Consider the following 18,209-nt stretch of genomic DNA (forward strand, 5'->3'; position numbering starts at 1 on the left):
AGTGCATTCTAAATTAACATTTACAGAAGGCTTCACTCTGCTATTATTATATTGCTTTGCTAGCATGAGGTTCAATTCGATTTCTGTCTGTTATGCATTCATTAGAAGCAAATACGTCCTGCCACATCGTGTGAACAGAAACAGAGAAGGCAGAAGGCAGACTTTGAACAGGTCAAAGTATATAGCTGGAAAGGAACAGAGAATGGAATTGATTAGAAACCAAACTGATGGGGTGTGCTCATGCTGGATTTCATAGGCAGATGTGAAATACTTCAGTCTTTTTGTGTCAACAGGATGTTGCTTTTTGTAATTACAGATGTTCTAGTCACCAGCATATCATAGCAGGAGAAGGTGAGAGAGGCTATGGATGAAACAGTATTTCGAAGTGATACGGTGCTCTCCGATATTCACCTCCACACTGCGAACAGTAGGCATTTTATGGTGAGGCTGAATGCTGTGGGCCAGCCAGGTAATAAAACAGCTAATGCCATCCATCAGGAGTGGATGCTGTTGATTGAGAGAGATTAAGGGTGGGTGGGCTCACATAACTTGTGATGCTATAGTGTAGTTCTTTGGTTTTGGCTTACTCATGTTGCACAAACCCAACCAGTGACGGTTTGCATCCATGGTATATGGTTTAGTGCCATGTGCTGGAGAGAAGATGCTGTGTGGAAGACGGGGGGTGTAGCTGTGATGAAGAGGAGAAGCAAGGAAATGCAAGAGAGAAGAGGAACTGGGAGGGGAACAGAATAGCAAAATGCATGCAGGGAAAAAGGGGACTGGCAAAGGGGAGGGAAGGGACAGTGGAGGGGCTGACCGGAGATTTATGTACAGAGAAAGGGACTTCTGAGGGAGGACAGCACATGGGTGGGCTTGATGGAATGGGGATGGAACACCTGTGAGGCTATGGATGTGTGCCCAAGAAAGAAGACATTTCCCCATCTCTGTTTGGAAATCCTCAGAATGTCCCTTGCTTGGAATTATTCTGGAATATAAGAGGACAAGAACAGGAGCAAAAGATGATAGAAGCGAGGAAACGTGAATAATTCAGTGTAGGAATTTTAAACCTTACATGCATAATTAAGAATTCAGTTTCATGTAGTTTCCAGGACATAGGCAAGCCCAGTCAAACTGACAGATGAGGTATATGAAATAACTGTAGAGTAAATAAAGGTCTAGGGAAAGCAGCATTTAGAATGTGTGATCCTCCTCTTAAAGTTTCCTCAAATGTACAGGCGCTCTGCTTGCAAGATCATGTATCACCTGAAATTGTTGCCTCTCAGTCTTTCTCTCTCAGTTCAAACTCCTTTTGGATAGTAACCAGTGGGACCCTGAGAAGGAAGAGAGAGACCGAAAAACATCCCTCAGCTGCCAGGGCAGAGGTGAAGAAGAATTAATTGCAGAGGACAGAGCTGGTGCTCAAGCTTCTCCAGACAGCCCTGAAAAGGAAGGTGATTCCTGCAGAGGAACTGAGTCCTTGTTGGATGAAGATGGGGACCTGCAGGTGGTCCGGAAAGCTCCACTGCCTCATGCAGGGGATGAGAATCTGATAAGATCCACGGCCTGTCCCATCATTTTGACTAAGGGTGGAGATGTCTTGGAAGAGCAAGAACATGAGAGCAATGGTTGCGATGTTGTTAAAATAGGTTGGTAACACCATAACCCAATTTTCATTTCTCCTACCTTGATCCAGATGCACTTGCGTGTAGAGATGTGAGGCCTGAGCCTAGAAAATTGTTGTCTCTTAGCTCTTTCTGTCTCAGAGATGATCTGCAGAAGACAGAGCAAAAATAAGTGTTGATTTATAGTTGCTGTGTAGCTCCACACAGTGTGATAATGACAGCACTTTCGGTACACTATCTAACAAAATATATGTAAAGCCACATTTGCCAGATTGAGGTGAAGCCAAGGTTTCCAGCAGCTGCTTACATTACAGTACCATTTTTTTCCCCCTCTGTTTTTCATGCTGGCTGGGGAATTCTGGGAGTTTAAGTCCACACAGGTTAAAGCAACCAAGGTTGAGAAACACTGGTCTAGCTAAAGAGTGGAGTGCTATCAGAGGGAAAACCCTCTTGGGTTGGGGGGCCTTGCTCATAATCAGATCTATATAGAAAAAAGCTTTATTTTTGCTCTCCTGGGTTCAGGTTGATTTTTGACAAAATATTATTGCATTCCACACGGTCACTTCATCCCACTGCTTCCTGGTTTTACCGATGCATCATTCTTCCTCTTTCCTCACCCCTTCACAAAAGCTCTGTTATCCTGACCTACGTTAGTAGTGCCCTAATAGATTGTTTTAGTCTTTTTGATCTGTAATTGATAATAAATGTGGATTGTGTTTGGTTTGTAGAAGAAGATTCAGCCAGACCCATCTATGTACTGATACTAATCTTGGTTGCATGCCTTATTCCTCTGGTCTATCCAATAGATAACCTTAAATTGAGCTATGAAACCTCCATGGATCTTAATCTCCAGGCTTCCAGATATTTTCTGCTCTTTCAAATCTATAGACCGGTGTTTCTCAACCTTGGCAACCTTAAGATATGTGCTTGTCAACTCCCAGAATTCCCCAGCCAGCCATGATGAATATCACTCAGAGAAAGAATGTAAGTTCTATTCTTCAGTGCAGAAAACTTACTCAGAAATAGATATGTGCTGGATTTCTAACTCACTGTTATCTAATCCTATAGATCAGGGTTCCTCAACCTTGGCTGCTTTAAACTGTGTGGACTTCAACTCCCAGAATTCCCCAGCCAGCATGCCTGGCTGGAGAATTCTGGGAATTGAAGTCCACACAGGTTAAAGCGACCAAGGTTGAGAAACACTGCTACAGAGGGTTCCTTTTTCACATTTGGGAAGAATATCTCGATTCATTTTTGAATACGATAGCAAAAGAGGAATAAAAACTCATACTGTAATTTTCTCCATTTCGAATTCTTGCCCTGCCAGAATGTGAACTACACAGCTTTCAAACAAATGAATGCATATCTCAGCAGAAGTATTTGCCACTCCTGCCTTTTCATGTTCATATTTTTCTGAGCTTTATCACAAAAGCAGTTTTGAGGAGAACAAGTTCTTTGGGGGGGAAATGAATTTGGCATAATGGAAAAGATTCTTCATGTGTTTGCTGTTCCAGAGCACACCATGGCGACCCCTTTAGAAGATGTGGGGAAGCAGGTAAGGAGCGTATTTGCTGTCCATTCCCCGTCCATTTCGGTCCATGCCACAGGTGACTCTTCCCTCTTGTTTTGAAGGTCTGGCGAGGAGCTTTCCTACTTGGGGATTACATCCTCTCCAAGCAAGAGTTGTTCAGGGGTTGCACGGTCCTGGAGCTTGGGGGAGGAACCGGGGTTCTCAGCATTATCATGGGAAAAGTTGCCAAGACCATTTACTGCACAGGTATCTCTTCGGTCCAGCTCTTTTGGTGCATTGCATTGGGAAATCATTAGTCAAGTCGGGATTTTAAAAGCAAAGAACATTTCAGAAAGGGGTCTCATGCTTTTAAAATGCCTACTGTCTTCTTTGTTTAACTCATCTTGATATTGTTATTAATATTATTCCACCTTTTATTTTATACACACGTATTGGTCAGCTGAAGGCAGCAGACATACCTAGTACTCCTGCCTTCTCCTCTTTTCCCCACAACAACAACCCTGTGAGGTGGGTTGGGCTGAGAAAAAGGGACTGGGCCCAGGTCACCCAGCCGGCTTTCAGGCCTAAGGCGGGACTAGAACTCACAGTCCCCTGGCTTCTAGCCCAGCACCTTCACCAGACTGGCTCTCTTTGATATTTTGATGGCTCTTTACTTGTGTTTGTTTTGTTTTTTTTAAGACGTTGGTGAGGATCTGCTGAGCATGTGTGAACGAAATGTAGCCTTAAACAAGCACTTGACTGGGCCAATAGGTAAAAGATGAGTAAGTTCCACTGAATATAATGGGGGCTGATGTTGAATGAACATGCATGGGATTATGCAAAGTGCTTTCAGAATTGTTGATGTTTTCATGTCTAGCAACCGAAACAAACATCAAAACTGAGATGTATTATTTAGTGGCGTGTAATTAATATAGTTGCTGTTTATATATCTTAAAATTTGATTATGATGTTGAGTGCTTCTTCTGGACAAGAGGCTAATAAGTTTTATAATTTTAATCTAGGTATTGGAAATTCTGTAGAACAAAAAGAAATTGTGAACAAAAAATTATTAGTCCCGTATCTATCCTCCAATTCTCATGACTCCAGTGGATATCTGAAAAAGTATTTCAGTATTAGTAGCAATTTTCTTGTCCTCTTGATAGAAGAAAACTATACTGCGTTGCTTTAGTTAGAACATGATACTAATTTACCTTCTTGTTTCAGTCTTTATTATGGTCGTAGAGCAGCATAAGGGGGTGGGGTATAATTAAAAAGAGACATAAAAATATAAAAGATTTAAAAATAGATATAACAAGTGAAAATTTAAAAAGTGCTCAAGCTAGAATGCATAGAATGTATAAAAGGAAAGAAGAGATAAAGGATGCTAAAAGTGAGAGTCTAAAAGGAGAGGTGTCATGTTCACATTCTAATGTCTGGTTAACATTGTAACGTTTCACATGTCATTCTCTGTTCCGTATCCCTTCACCCGAGGTTTTTCCATTCTGTTGCCCTCCCTTGTTTTGAGGGCTTGGAATGCATGTTTGGGTTTGCGCTCCTGTTCAAGGTTACTTTCCCAGGCGCATCTAACGGCGTTCAGCACCTGGGAGGGGGAGCGTCTTGACGGGTGACCGGGCGGGACCTGCCCACAAGCAAGGCTTTTAAGTTTGTATTTGGCGCGCTTTTGCTCATTCTCAGCTTTCTCTGTATTTGCATACTATTCCTTTAATAAATCAGTTATCTTTAAGCCCGAGCTTGTGAGACTGAGTATTTGGGTTTAGGCAATCATTACATAAAGCTGAGAATCATTTTTTCCATTTTCCGCTGGCCCCATCCAATCCTTGGATAAGAGGGAACGCTAGCGATGACAGAACCTCAACTTCGCGTAAGTGAGGGAGGCGAAGAAGAGCGGGAGGTGGTCAAAAGCCGGCCAGCGCTAACCTCGAGAGCGCAAAGAGCAGCACGTCGGGAGTTGCGAGATACCCAATTGGACGAGCTGTTGACATCCATACAGGAGAGTCTCAGGAGTGAACAGAGATCTGTTATGGAAAGAACCACGGGGAGGGGGTCTCCCCAATTGGCCTGGGAGCACGAAGTCCCTCTGTCACCGAAGGTGGTGATAACCAACCAACCCCCGGAGGAGCCGGTCACTCCGGCCCGTATGAGGGCATTGGAAGATAAAATGGATTTAATAGTGACGATCCTCAAGGATCTACCCAGAGAGGAGCAGCCCAGAGAGGCAGAGCCCACCCCGGAGGATTGGGAGGAAGAGCCGTCACAGTACCCCAGGCACAGCACCCTGTCGACCCGGGGGAGAAGTAAGACTCGATCAGCCCATCAAAGGGGAGAGCGAGAGGCAAGACCTCCTAGGGATCGACCAGCTGTGGGGGCTCGGCGTACGCTGTCATTCGCGGCACCGCCACAGCCAGCTGAGCCGGCAAGAACCTTCCCACCATTTGGAGTGAAGTTTGATGGGGATCCCGCAACGCTCTCCTTTTTTATTACGAATGCCAAGCATTATATGGAAGATTGGGGTCGGAGCTTTCGGTCTGAACACGGCAAGGTCAATTTCATTGCCAACAAGCTGAGAGGAAGGGCAGCGGATTGGTATGTGCAACTATGCCAAGCTGAGGCAACTGAGTTAGAGGACTTCGATGAATTTTTGTGGGCACTTAAAGAGCATTTCGAAGACCCCCTAGCTCAAGAAACGGCTAAAAATGACCTGCGGAAACTTTACCAAGGGTCCCTCTCAGTTGCCAAATATGCGTTGGAGTTTAAAGCTTTGGCAGGAAAAGTGGAAGACTGGTCTGAGCCAACAATCATCGAATTGTTCAAGCAGGGGCTTGAACCCGAAATCCTTCGATGGGCTCTGGGCAGAGATGACCCCAAAACGCTATATGGGTGGATTCAGTTGGCGGGAAGCGCAGAAAATGCCCTACGAACCTATGCCCATACCAAAGAGCTTAGACAAACACGTCTCGCTAGAGGAGCGCGCGCATCTGGACTTGCCAGCCGCCCCAAACCGAAAACCTGGGAAGAAGAGAGGGAGCAACGGTTCTCCAAGGGTCAGTGCCTCCGATGTGGGAAAGAAGGGCATCGAGCCACGTCGTGCCCGAGACGCCGTCCAGAGGAACGACAGACGAAACCCGCGATAAAGACGCCTGCTCCTGCTCCACCGCGAAAACTGAAGGCAGCCCTCGCGGAACTGGACCCCCCCGACCTACCCTTCGGAGAAGAGGAGGAAGAGTTGCAATTCGAGCAGCCGGCGGGAAAAGCCTACCACCTGCCCTGAAGGGCGCCCTAGGGCAGGTGGAAGAAACCGGGCGTAACCATGATTCGGTGAGTGGAAACTTTCCCACACTGACTGTTAAAGTTAAACTGGGCTCACAAACCAAAACGGTGGAAGTGTGGGCCATGCTAGACTCGGGTTGCTCCCGTTCTCTAATGCACCCTGATGTCGTAGCGGCTCTAGAACTGCCCACGTTCCCTTTGCCAAGACCCATGATTTTCACCCAGTTGGATGGAACTATGGCGGGAGGGAAAGCAGTCAATCTTTCCACGGGACTGGTCGCCTTGCAGATGGGCTCCCATCAGGAAAAGCTGCCATTTGTGGTAGCTCCAGTGGGGGGTCCTCTGGTAATTTTGGGGATGCCTTGGTTTGTGCAACAAAACCCGTTCATCAACTGGCTGCATAGAACTGTGACGTTTGCGGATGGATTTTACAAAGTACCCGAAAAGGACCTATTGGAGGACATGGAGGGTGGAGGGGTAGCGTATACCACTGTGCAAACGCTTCAACCTCTTGAGGGGCTACCCAATCAGTACCAAGATTTTGCTGAAGTATTTGGGGAAAAGGAAGCAGATCGCTTGCCACCCCACCGAAAAACGGACTGTGCCATTGAGTTTTTACCAAATGTAAAATTGCCTCACCCAAAAATATACCCCATGTCTCCCAAAGAGCTTACCACGCTAAGGGAGTTCATTGACAAAAATCTGGCTAGGGGTTTCATTGAGCCTGCTAATTCCCCGGTAGGAGCTCCTGTCCTATTCAGGCCAAAAAAGGATGGGTCATTAAGGCTTTGTACCGATTTCCGCGGGCTCAATGCGGTCTCAATATTAAATAAATATCCTTTGCCCCTGATCAAAGATATGTTATCACATCTGGCCAGAGGCAAAATTTTCTCAAAACTGGATTTGAGAGAAGCTTACTTTCGCATTCGCATAAGAGAGGGGGATGAGTGGAAAACAGCGTTCAACTGTCCTCTTGGGGCTTTCCAATATAAAGTTTTACCATTCGGTTTATCTGGGGCACCCGGGGTTTTTATGCAGTTAATCAATGAGGTCTTGCATGACCACCTATTTAAGGGGGTACTAGTATATTTGGATGATGTATTGATTTATACTGAAACCATGTCAGAACATATCCACTTGGTGCGTCAGGTACTGGCTAAATTGGAAAAAGCAGAGTTGTACGCAAAACTGTCAAAATGTGCGTTTCATCAGTCGCAAATTGATTACCTAGGCTACCGAATTTCAGCTCAGGGCATTGAAATGGACCCTGCAAAAGTAGAAGCTATTGTAGCATGGGAGCCTCCCCGTACCAGGAGACAATTACAAAGTTTCCTTGGATTCTCTAATTTCTATCGGGCATTCGCCCAAAATTTTGCAGAAATCGCCCTCCCCCTTACTGAACTGTTAAAAACCAAAGGACAGGGGGATACGCGACGTTCGAAGAACCCAGGCGCGCTCCTTAAATGGACTCCAGCCTGTCAGCAAGCGTTCCAAACGCTCAAACAACTTTTTACCACAGAACCAATTTTACAGCATCCAAACCCCTCTAAACCCTTCGTTGTACAAGTCGATGCTTCTGATTTTTCCATAGGCGCAATTTTGTTACAATCTGACCAATCTGGCGCTTTAAAACCCTGTGCCTACCTCTCTCGCAAATTCACTGAAACAGAGAGACGATGGCACGTTTGGGAAAAGGAGGCTTTTGCGGTAAAAACGGCTTTAGAGACGTGGCGACACCTATTGGAAGGTACTTCCAACCCTTTTGAAGTCTGGACTGACCATAAAAACCTGGAAGCTCTAAGCACCAGCCGAAAACTCAGTCCTAAACAGCTGCGCTGGGCTGAGTTCTTCAGCCGCTTTGACTTCACTCTTAAATTTATACCAGGCAAGAAAAACTTTTTGGCTGATGCACTCTCGCGCAGACCCCAAGATGATGGCCCAGGGCCAACGGTCCAAGGTACCGTCTGGACCGACAAACAATTAAGTCTGGCAGCAGTGACTCGCAGCCAGACTCGAGCACAATCGGCTCCGCCTCCAGCCGCTCAGCCTTCCAGCAGCTCACCTCCCTTGTCAATTCCCTCCGATTTGCAACAACAGTTGCTCTCCCACCTTAAAACAGATACTTGGTTGCAAGCCAACAGACACATGTTAACTTTCACCGGTGATCTTGCCTGGCGCAACGATCGTCTCTATGTACCCGCAGCTATGCGAAAAACCATACTCCAGCGCTGCCACGATGACAAGCTAGCTGGGCATTTCGGCTACGTGAAAACTTTGCACCTCGTTCGCCGGCAATTCTGGTGGGCAACTTTACTCAAAGACTTAAAAGAATATGTCACTGCGTGCCCTGTATGTGCGGCGATAAAGCGCAAACCGGGCAAACCCCAGGGTCTCCTTCAACCCGTAGCCACTCCGTCGGTCCCTTGGCAGGATATCTCCATGGATTTTATCGTTGATCTACCCCCTAGTCAACGCAAAACTGTCATTTGGGTCGTCAAAGACTTTTTCTCCAAACAAGCCCACTTTATCCCATGCGCTTCTATTCCTACCGCGCAACAGCTGGCACGCCTCTTCCTCATCCACGTGTACCGTCTCCACGGTATCCCCGCCCGTTTGGTGAGTGACAGAGGCACACAATTTACGTCACAATTTTGGCGCGCATTTTTGAAACTTCTGGGTACGAAACAATCACTTTCTACTGCTTGGCATCCAGAAACGGACGGATCTACGGAGGCTGTTAATTCTACCTTAGAGCAATACCTCAGAGCTTTTGTTAACTACCAGCAAGACAACTGGGTCGATCTACTCCCATTTGCTGAGGTCGCTTACAACAATTCCATTCATCAAACCACTGGTCAAGTTCCCTTTAAAACAGTTTTTGGACGCGAATTTGTTCCCATTCCTGAACTTCCTCATCCTCAACCGCTCCCAGCCACCCTCGCTGGCTGGGCGGACTCCCTCAAGGACTCATGGTCTAATATTCTACTTGCCCTCCAACATGCCCAAGCTGCCTATAAACGCCATGCTGATGCAAAGCGTTCCCCAGAACCATCCTTTGCAGTCGGGGATAAAGTCTACTTATCAACTAAGTTTATCAAGTCCCCACAACCCTCTAAGAAACTTGGTCCTAAATTTGTCGGTCCTTTTTCAATTGTTGCTCAGCTCAACCCTGTTACGTTTAAACTCGATTTACCTCACAACCTTAAACGTTTACATCCTGTTTTCCATTGTAGCTTGCTCAAACCCTGCCTGTCATCGGACCGTTGGCATCCGCAACCCACTCCTCCACCTCCCCTCATGATCGACAACCAGCAACACTTCGAGGTGGCATCTATTCTCGATTCCAGACGCCAGCGCTCTACTCTACAATACCTCGTCCGCTGGAAACATTTCCCTCATCCTGAATGGGTTGCTGCTCCAGACGTGCATTCTCCTCGTCTCGTGGCCCAATTTCACTCTGCCTATCCTGACAAACCGGCTCCCTAATTTCTTTTGGGGGGGCAATATGTCATGTTCACATTCTAATGTCTGGTTAACATTGTAACGTTTCACATGTCATTCTCTGTTCCGTATCCCTTCACCCGAGGTTTTTCCATTCTGTTGCCCTCCCTTGTTTTGAGGGCTTGGAATGCATGTTTGGGTTTGCGCTCCTGTTCAAGGTTACTTTCCCAGGCGCATCTAACGGCGTTCAGCACCTGGGAGGGGGAGCGTCTTGACGGGTGACCGGGCGGGACCTGCCCACAAGCAAGGCTTTTAAGTTTGTATTTGGCGCGCTTTTGCTCATTCTCAGCTTTCTCTGTATTTGCATACTATTCCTTTAATAAATCAGTTATCTTTAAGCCCGAGCTTGTGAGACTGAGTATTTGGGTTTAGGCAATCATTACAAGAGGTGGGAGCATGACATGGGTATAAGGGAGCATAAAATGTCAGCGTGTGGAAGATACCAAGTTAGCAGAACACTCTAAAATGGCAAACTGGCTGCACATTGAAACTAGTTTGTAACGTTGAGCGCAAAGCAGAAGCTGGAAGTCATCACCTGACAGATGTTGAACTCTGCCTCACTGAGCTTGGCAGTATTATATGTTGTAGCAGGCTTACCATCTTGACAGTAACAAGGTGGTTTAAAGTTGCCCTGTCCATTCTGGGTTCTTACGTAATGGTGGTAGGATGCGAGTAGTGTAAATGTCTCTGTATTACAGGTAGTTCTTGACTTATGACCATTCGTTTAGTGACCAACGTTACGACAGTGCTGAAGAAAAGGTACTTGCGACCGGTCCTCACACTTACAACCATCACAGTGCCTCAGCGGTCACGTGATCAAAATTCAGTTGCTTGGCAGCAGGCATGTATTTACAATGGTTGCAGCATCCCAAGGTCACATTATCGCCATTTGCATCCTTCCGAGCAAGCTTCCAACGAGCAAGATCAATGGGGAACCATGTGATTTGCTTAACAGCCACAGTGATTCGCTTAATGGCTGCCACAAAGAATGCCGTAAAATTGTGTACAGTCGCATGATGCCTTGCTTAACGACCGCACCGACGAATGATGAACTTTCCAGTCCCTATTGTGGTCAGAAGTCAAGAACTACCTGTATGTAGTATGAGAAGCGTGTGCTCCATTGTTTCTGTGCATCCAGGGTAGTAATGACATTGCTACTATGTTCTCGTTTGTACCCTAATAATTTGTACCCTAATAATCTACTTTTCCTGCCACTTGCTCTCTCACGGATTTCAGGAGGTGAAATTAGAGTTAAAAAGCTGGACTGGCAGCAAGATGATTTCTGCACTGGTATGTAAGCCTTCTCAGTGGCTGGGTTTCATGTTTTCTTTCCAACCTCTAATTTAAAACTAGTGAGTTATTTGAGATGATGAAAGTAGAGGGGTTTGCCTCTGAGCATGTGCAAAATACATTTTGCACTTCAGTGAATAAACCATAGTATTCCTTGGCTTAATTGGAGGTCAAGGATGTGAGGAACAGAATGTACAAATCAAGTTGTCACAGGCAACTTAAAATGTCATTTAAAGGAGAGAATGGCTCCTCTCATTCTCTGTCTTTTACTGAGAAAGGCAAAATATGCCTTCTTTTAAAATCTAAAATCATACCATCAGTGGCCCTGGCACCTAGGGTAATATGAAGTGGAAAACATAACGGAGTTTAAGTGGAAGTGTCAGTGTATGAGAGATGAAAGAAAAGAGATGAATATGAGCAACTGTGGTTGGGAACAGGCTAAACCAAAACTGCACAGAGAGGATGGATTCTTCTATTGTGTAAAACCTGATGTGTAACAGGCTTGGTTTTGAGGTGGTGTGTGCTGACTTCTCTGTCAGTTCCATGTTTAAAAGCAGAACTATGGAATAAAAATCAGCCTTAATCTCAGGGCAATTGTCTGAAGTTGCTATTGGATTTCCTCCCAAAATTGCTGCTTTTTTAACATGCTAATCTTATGATTTGTTTAATTTATTTTTTATTATTTTTAAATAAAACAATCATTAATCCTAAAGAGAAAAAATCGGAAAAAAATAAAAGTACAAACTAAGAGAAACAAAGGATAAAAATCTATCTTATATTTTATACGTATCAATAGTTGCTGGTTTACTAATGAATTCACTGCTATAATGTGAACAATACAATATTGTAAGATATCACAGAATATCTGCCATAGTAACAAATATTGCTGCATCTTTTGATTAGTAGAGAATATTGCCTTTTCCAAAACAGATAAATCACACTTTGCAACAGCCATTCCTTGACTCCTGGAATAATAATATTTTTCCAAGTTCTTAATATAATTCTTTTTGCCACTCCCCCCATGCTCGATACAACCACAATCCCTGATAAACAGTCAGATTCCAAAGCTTTGGTATTTAGTTCAACATTACATTTAAAGATGTTCCCACAAATCTATTGTGTTGTTTATTCGTTTAGTCGCTTCTGACTCTTCGTGACTTCATGGACCAGCCCACGCCAGAGCTTCCTGTTGGTCATCAACACCCCCAGCTCCCCCAGGGACGAGTCCGTCACCTCTAGAATATCCTCCATCCATCTTGCCCTTGGTCGGCCCCTCTTCCTTTTGCCCTCCACTCTCCCCAGCATCAGCATCTTCTCCAGGGTGTCCTGTCTTCTCATTATGTGGCCAAAGTATTTCAGTTTGGCCTTTAATATCATTCCCTCAAGTGAGCAGTCTGGCTTTATTTCCTGGAGGATGGACTGGTTTGATCTTCTTGCAGTCCAAGGCACTCTCAGGATTTTCCTCCAACACCACAGTTCAAAAGCATCTATCTTCCTTCGCTCAGCCTTCCTTATGGTCCAGCTCTCGCAGCCATATGTTACTACAGGGAACACCGTTGCTTTGACTATGCGGACCTTTGTTGTCAGTGTGAGGTCTCTGCTCTTAACTATTTTATCAAGATTTGTCATTGCTCTTCTCCCAAGGATTAAGCATCTTCTGATTTCCTGACTGCAGTCAGCATGCGCAGTAATCTTCGCACCTAGAAATACAAAGTCTTTCACTGCTTCTATGTTTTCTCCCTCTATTTGCCAGTTATCAATCAAGCTGGTTGCCATAATCTTGGTTTTTTTGAGGTTTAGCTGCAAGCCAGCTTTTGCACTTTCTTCTTTCATCTTCATCATAAGGCTCCTCAGTTCCTCTTCACTTTCAGCCATCAAAGTGGTATCATCTGCATATCTGAGATTGTTAATGTTTCTTCAGCGATTTTAACTAAAGCTATTAATATGCATTAATACACTATCCCAAAAAGATGCTAAATGATTACATGCCCATAACATATGGATCAGTGAGCCCTCAAATTTTTTACATCTCTAGCATAGGAAATCTGATGTCCATCCATTAAATATATTCTTTGGGGAGTCCAGCATACCCTAAATACAGTTTTTTTGATGAATCAACCTTAATCTCAAATCTGTAGCTGTCATCCCAGAATTGCTGCTTACTCGTTGCTGTTCTGTTTGGCTGCAGCAGAAGGAAACTGAGTCAAGTCCCACCTGCTTGGCTATGGCTAACTGTGCCGGTTCTACCTGTGTCAGGATTGGCTCCTCAGTGGCCAGTATATCCAGGCATAACGTAACCCCAAAATCTCGCTGCCTGAGTGTTATTTTCTTCCTATCAATACCTTTTCCCTTTTACAGCATGGAATTTAAATTGTAAGCCTGCAGATAGAACCTGACTCACTTCTCAGTTCCCTGCGCAATCTTTAGACAATTTGGGGTATGCAGTAAATAAGCACCGTAAATATGTTTTCATTTTGCTGCAGATCCTGAGGATTGCTTCAGCTGGTCCAGAAAAGAGATTGCTGAGCTGCATGATCTCACCACTGTGATACTAGCTGCTGATGGTATGAAAACTTGTTTGGGAATGGATTGTAGCAATCAGTGGATTGTTAGCTATTTATTATTGAGATTTGAATTTCAGAATCAGGTTGATTCAGGGAAAGGGGATTCAAGTGCCAGTTGCTTCTGTTAAGGATATGCAAAAACCTTCCAGTTCATGGAATGGCTTCCAATCAATTTGAGAGTCCAGTTTCATTCTGTATTTCAAATTAGTTTGGAAATTTAGACTGAACTGTCAGAGTAATCGGATAGCTACCAAATCACAATCACAGGTTTGCACAGCTCTGATACAAACCTGTGTTTTCAACGAGGTGTTTGGAATCATTGTTTAAAAAATTCAGTAAGCCATACTGTGATCACAAACCAGTAATAAGAAAAATGATGAAAAAGCAAATACCATTCTCAAGTAAGTAAACTAGCTATAACTGGAGCCACTTCTTACATAACGACATTGAAATTAAGCAAAAATAAATACATAACATTTACCAGAATTTAATGTGGTGAGAAAGCCTCATGGTAGTCGTAGGAAGATAACACCACTGCTGGGAGAAATTGTGTGATTTGGTAATGGAAATTATTCATTGGCATTTGGAATGTTTTCCTTATCAAAAGCTCCTTGGGGAAAATAGCGATGGAAGAATTTAGCATCTTTTTGTCCATTAAGCGAGTTACGGCATAAAAGGCTCCCGGTAAAACTAAAAGCCAGATGTGCAGCTACACTGCAGATCGGTGTCTGAGTCTTGCCCTGCCCGTCTCTTGCACTTACAAAATGTCCTTCCTTCTCTCCTCTTTTCCTGGTGATTGCAGTTCTCTTAGAAGAATCTGAAGTAACTGCTTATATTAGCCTATAACACAGTGCATCCGGAACAACAATTTGAACAACAACTGCCCGGAGTCCCCTTTTTGGGAGAGAGGGGCGGTGACAGAAATTTGAAAAATAAATAAATAAAAATGTATTGTGTGAAATATATATATATATAGTATACAATTGTATAAATCAGCTTTAAGATGGAAGATAATGCTTCGGTGGGGGCAATCTGGGTAGGCCTGAAACCTTTACCGTCTTATCTTTTACCTTGCAGTATTTTATGATGATGACCTAACAGATGCTTTTTTCAAAACACTGTACCGAATCACTAGCAACCTGAAGAACTCTTGTACCATCTACTTCTCTATGGAAAAGAGGTGGGTGATGCATTTAAGTGCAAAATGCACCTTAGTGTGAGTAGGTTGTCTTGTTTGTCACAAACCAAGCAAAAAACACTGCTTGGAACTAAGGCAGTGCTTGCTTCTCAGAGTTTGCCAGAACTCCTTCCAGCACAGAGTGTTCAGCCTCAGACAATCAAGGTGCAAGCACACCGACCGGTTACTTAGATAATTTTATTCCGAGGAGACCATTCTTAGGACTGTGTTCACTCAAAGAAGCTTTCCCTGAACACGGAGAAATAAGCAGATGTTCAGAGCTTGTGTTTGGGGTGGCTGTTACTGTGATCCCTCCAGGATCCAAGGCACCGTATCTCTGAAGTGCCTGTCACCGTGGGGAAAAAAGACCAGGCTAGAAAGGGCCTTTAGTATATTCTGGCATGACTTTTCTTGTACTCTGTTCTGAGTAAGTTCTAAATTGCACGAGAGAAGTTGCTTTTTTCTCTCCCTCCCCCCCCAAATTTGACTTCATTGTCTTGATTTTATCTTGTTCTAATTTTTGAAGCTGAATAAAACTGACATTTAAGTGTTCTCTTTCTAGAAATTTGACATGAAAAAGTTCAGTACAGAGATGCAGCAGTAGGCATTAACAACACAGATTTTTCTTCTTGTGGTGGTATCTAAGTACAGGCGATTATGGCTGTTCATAAGATTTTGCCATTTGCTGTCGGATTGATTCAACATATGAAGCCACTTGCTGTCATTCTGGGGGAAGATGCAGCCATATTTAGAAAAAGATCTTTTGAAATCGTTCTGATACACTTTCTTGGATGTGTTTGACCAGGTTCAATTTCACTTTAAGACACATGGATGTTGTGTGTGAAGCCTATAATCACTTCCGAAGTACTTTGGATGAGCTGCTGAAAACCAGAGATGGCAAGATGAGATACAGCATTGAGGCTACAGACCTCTCCTTTCCACAGCATATTGTTTACGAGCGAGTTCCACAATTGGTGGGTATCAGTGTTGGCAAACTAATTATCTGGTTTAATCATACAAATGATAGAAAGACGGGATTATAAAACAAGTCACCATTGTTTTATAATTCATTGCCTGACTGAATTGATAAAGCAGCTTGTACAATCTCTCTTCGCAGGCCTCTCATTTCCTATACATACAGATAGAGAACGGAAACAAAGAAAACACTCGTTAGATTTTAAGATACGACTTTTCTGTTTGTGAGCTGTTGTACCAGCTTGATGTAAGAGCAGTCTAAAAATACCTGGATTGAACAAAGACAATTACAAAATGTTCCCCAGCTGGAAGCCCAGATTTAAAGCTCTGAGCTCTACAAAGAAGAACAAATATTGAGTGAGCCTTCTTATAAATTGTTTCCATACTGCCCTGACTACTGTAGAACTGGAGCAGATTGCACAGGATGGCGTGGAGTGCTGCAGCCCATCTCTGATTTAATCTCAGGAGCGGGAGTTTGGGGCTGATCTGTTACAGCAGCTTGGCTGCTATTGCACCTTGATCAAGTATGCAGAAAAATACGGTTAACCCAGATACTGTTTCCCTGTCCGCAGCATTATGTAAAGCTCGGGGGGAATGCCGAAATTACAGGAAGCAAAAAGAAGGATTCTGTCTCCAGCCAACAATTGGGCCCAAATGTTTGGAAGGCTTACACGTTCTGGGACAGAATCAGAGATCACAAAATGTCTTTGATGAAAATTGCTATTTTGAGCATAGCCGGTTGCAAAACATCTAAAAAAGTAAACTGATGAAAGAAGCTAAAAACCAAGTAACTCAGAGAGTTCCCAGCCTCAGAACGCAACTGCTTCTTTCAAACCTTTCTTGGCGGTTTGGACTCCTTTCTGTTATTCCAGAACATCCCTCCACATTATCTCCAAGTCCCCATGGCCAGCAGATAAATCACCCCAGTTGCTCATCTGGCTGTCTTTCAAGATCACCACCTTGCACACTGCCTTCAAATGCAGACCCCGAGACCTCCTGTTTGGTTGCAGTCTCTAAATGGCCCACTTACCTAAGTCGTCTCCTTCTGAGTTCCCCTCAGCTTTTTCCTGGATGACCATCCATAATCTGCCCTTGGTTATCCTGCTGTCGTTCCCCTGGTCTGTCATGCTCCCAGATCAGACGTTCTTAGAACAATTGATTGGACTCGTATGCATGTTTCAGTCAACGTGTGTCGTCTTGCGAGTCGAAGGCAAGGGAGGGGGGACATCGTTGGAGTGTGAAATCATTTTGTTTGGACTATCTTGGGCTGCGAAGGTCGTTTGCAAGGAGCCGTTGAAGACAGCTGCAGATGCTTACACTGACTGGCACGAGAGGGAGGGATGCATACCTGAGATGGGGAGTGGGGGCGGGGGGGTTGAATTCACTGAAGATGTTTAATGGGGGGAAAGTGCAGGATTTTCCATTCACAACTTTTTCCTTTGTACTGAATGCTACACACCATTAAAGAGAATTCTAAGTAATTATGAGTCGGATTTAATGGGAAGTTGAGTATTCTAGTCATCACAGTCTCCCTTTTCCTTTTGAGTATCCAAAATCCTTTATTTTTTTAGTTTGAGAAGAAAGCTGATACTCTGCAGGCACTCCTGGAGAGGCCCATGGCCTCTCAGTGCCCACAAGCACCTAGTCCTGGTCTACTGTTCACTGTTCCCTGTGGCCACTGTTGTTCCTAAGCCCCCTAGCAAATGGCAGAGGCTGAGGGAAGTTTCTCTCCTGCTCTCCCATCCTCAAATAACGGTACAGTCCTGAGCTGTAGGAGAACCCTAAAGAATTTTGAGTATCTTTCCTTTGTTAGGAGCTGTGGAAGCTTAATGCTGAGAAGATACCCGATGGACCCCGTCCTCAGCCTCCAAGAGACTGAAACAGGATGCAAGACTTCCACCCTCAATTTCAGCCGAGGTTGAACCTCTGAATGGAACAAGGAAGGAGATAGAATCCAGGTCTATGTCAAAAACAGATTAAAGATATACGTGGCCATTACTGTAATATATTGTTTGTGATTTACAAACGGTATCAGCCATTATGGGATTGCTATGGAATGGCGTATGTTGCGGGAACACAAAAGAGTGGCAGGTCAGAAAAGGTACTCTCGGGCCTTGCTGTTCAGGCCTCCAGATGTGACTCGAGCCCACCACAGCAGACCCATCGAGGGTCGCCTTTGGCATGTTTCTGATCGAGTGGATTTGGTCTGCAAAAGCTTGGGGCTGAATAAACCTGTCTGGCATTAAGACACCCCCAGACATTCAGCAAACAGTCACGTGAGA

At 44.4% G+C, this 18,209-nt stretch overlaps 1 protein-coding gene across 2 annotated transcripts; it reads left to right on the forward strand.

Moving 5' to 3' along the window:
• Positions 1–317: 317 nt before the first annotated feature.
• Positions 318–17,931, forward strand: METTL22 (methyltransferase 22, Kin17 lysine). 2 transcript variants are annotated; one of them, XM_063314625.1, is made up of 10 exons: positions 318–469; positions 1,284–1,646; positions 3,137–3,177; positions 3,255–3,399; positions 3,832–3,903; positions 11,158–11,211; positions 13,695–13,775; positions 14,853–14,955; positions 15,758–15,926; positions 17,741–17,931. In XM_063314625.1, exons 1-10 carry the CDS (start codon positions 364–366, stop codon positions 17,804–17,806), a joined length of 1,200 nt encoding a protein of 399 aa, XP_063170695.1. In that variant the 5' UTR covers positions 318–363; the 3' UTR covers positions 17,807–17,931. The 2 variants fall into 2 exon arrangements, with proteins under 2 accessions (XP_063170695.1, XP_063170696.1); XM_063314626.1 differs by having other exon boundaries at positions 336–469; positions 1,298–1,646.
• The last annotated feature ends 278 nt before the right edge of the window (positions 17,932–18,209 follow it).

Source organism: Candoia aspera, chromosome 14, assembly GCF_035149785.1.
Source record: "Candoia aspera isolate rCanAsp1 chromosome 14, rCanAsp1.hap2, whole genome shotgun sequence".
NCBI classification, from domain to species: domain Eukaryota; kingdom Metazoa; phylum Chordata; class Lepidosauria; order Squamata; family Boidae; genus Candoia; species Candoia aspera.

Bases quoted from the DNA above. Each gene is read 5' to 3' on its own strand.
- METTL22 (XM_063314625.1), top strand. From the start codon at position 364: ATGGATGAAACAGTATTTCGAAGTGATACGGTGCTCTCCGATATTCAC. The intron at 3,178-3,254 runs GTAAGGAGCGTA...CTTGTTTTGAAG, and splicing joins TAGAAGATGTGGGGAAGCAG to GTCTGGCGAGGAGCTTTCCT. The intron at 14,956-15,757 runs GTGGGTGATGCA...GTGTTTGACCAG, and splicing joins TACTTCTCTATGGAAAAGAG to GTTCAATTTCACTTTAAGAC.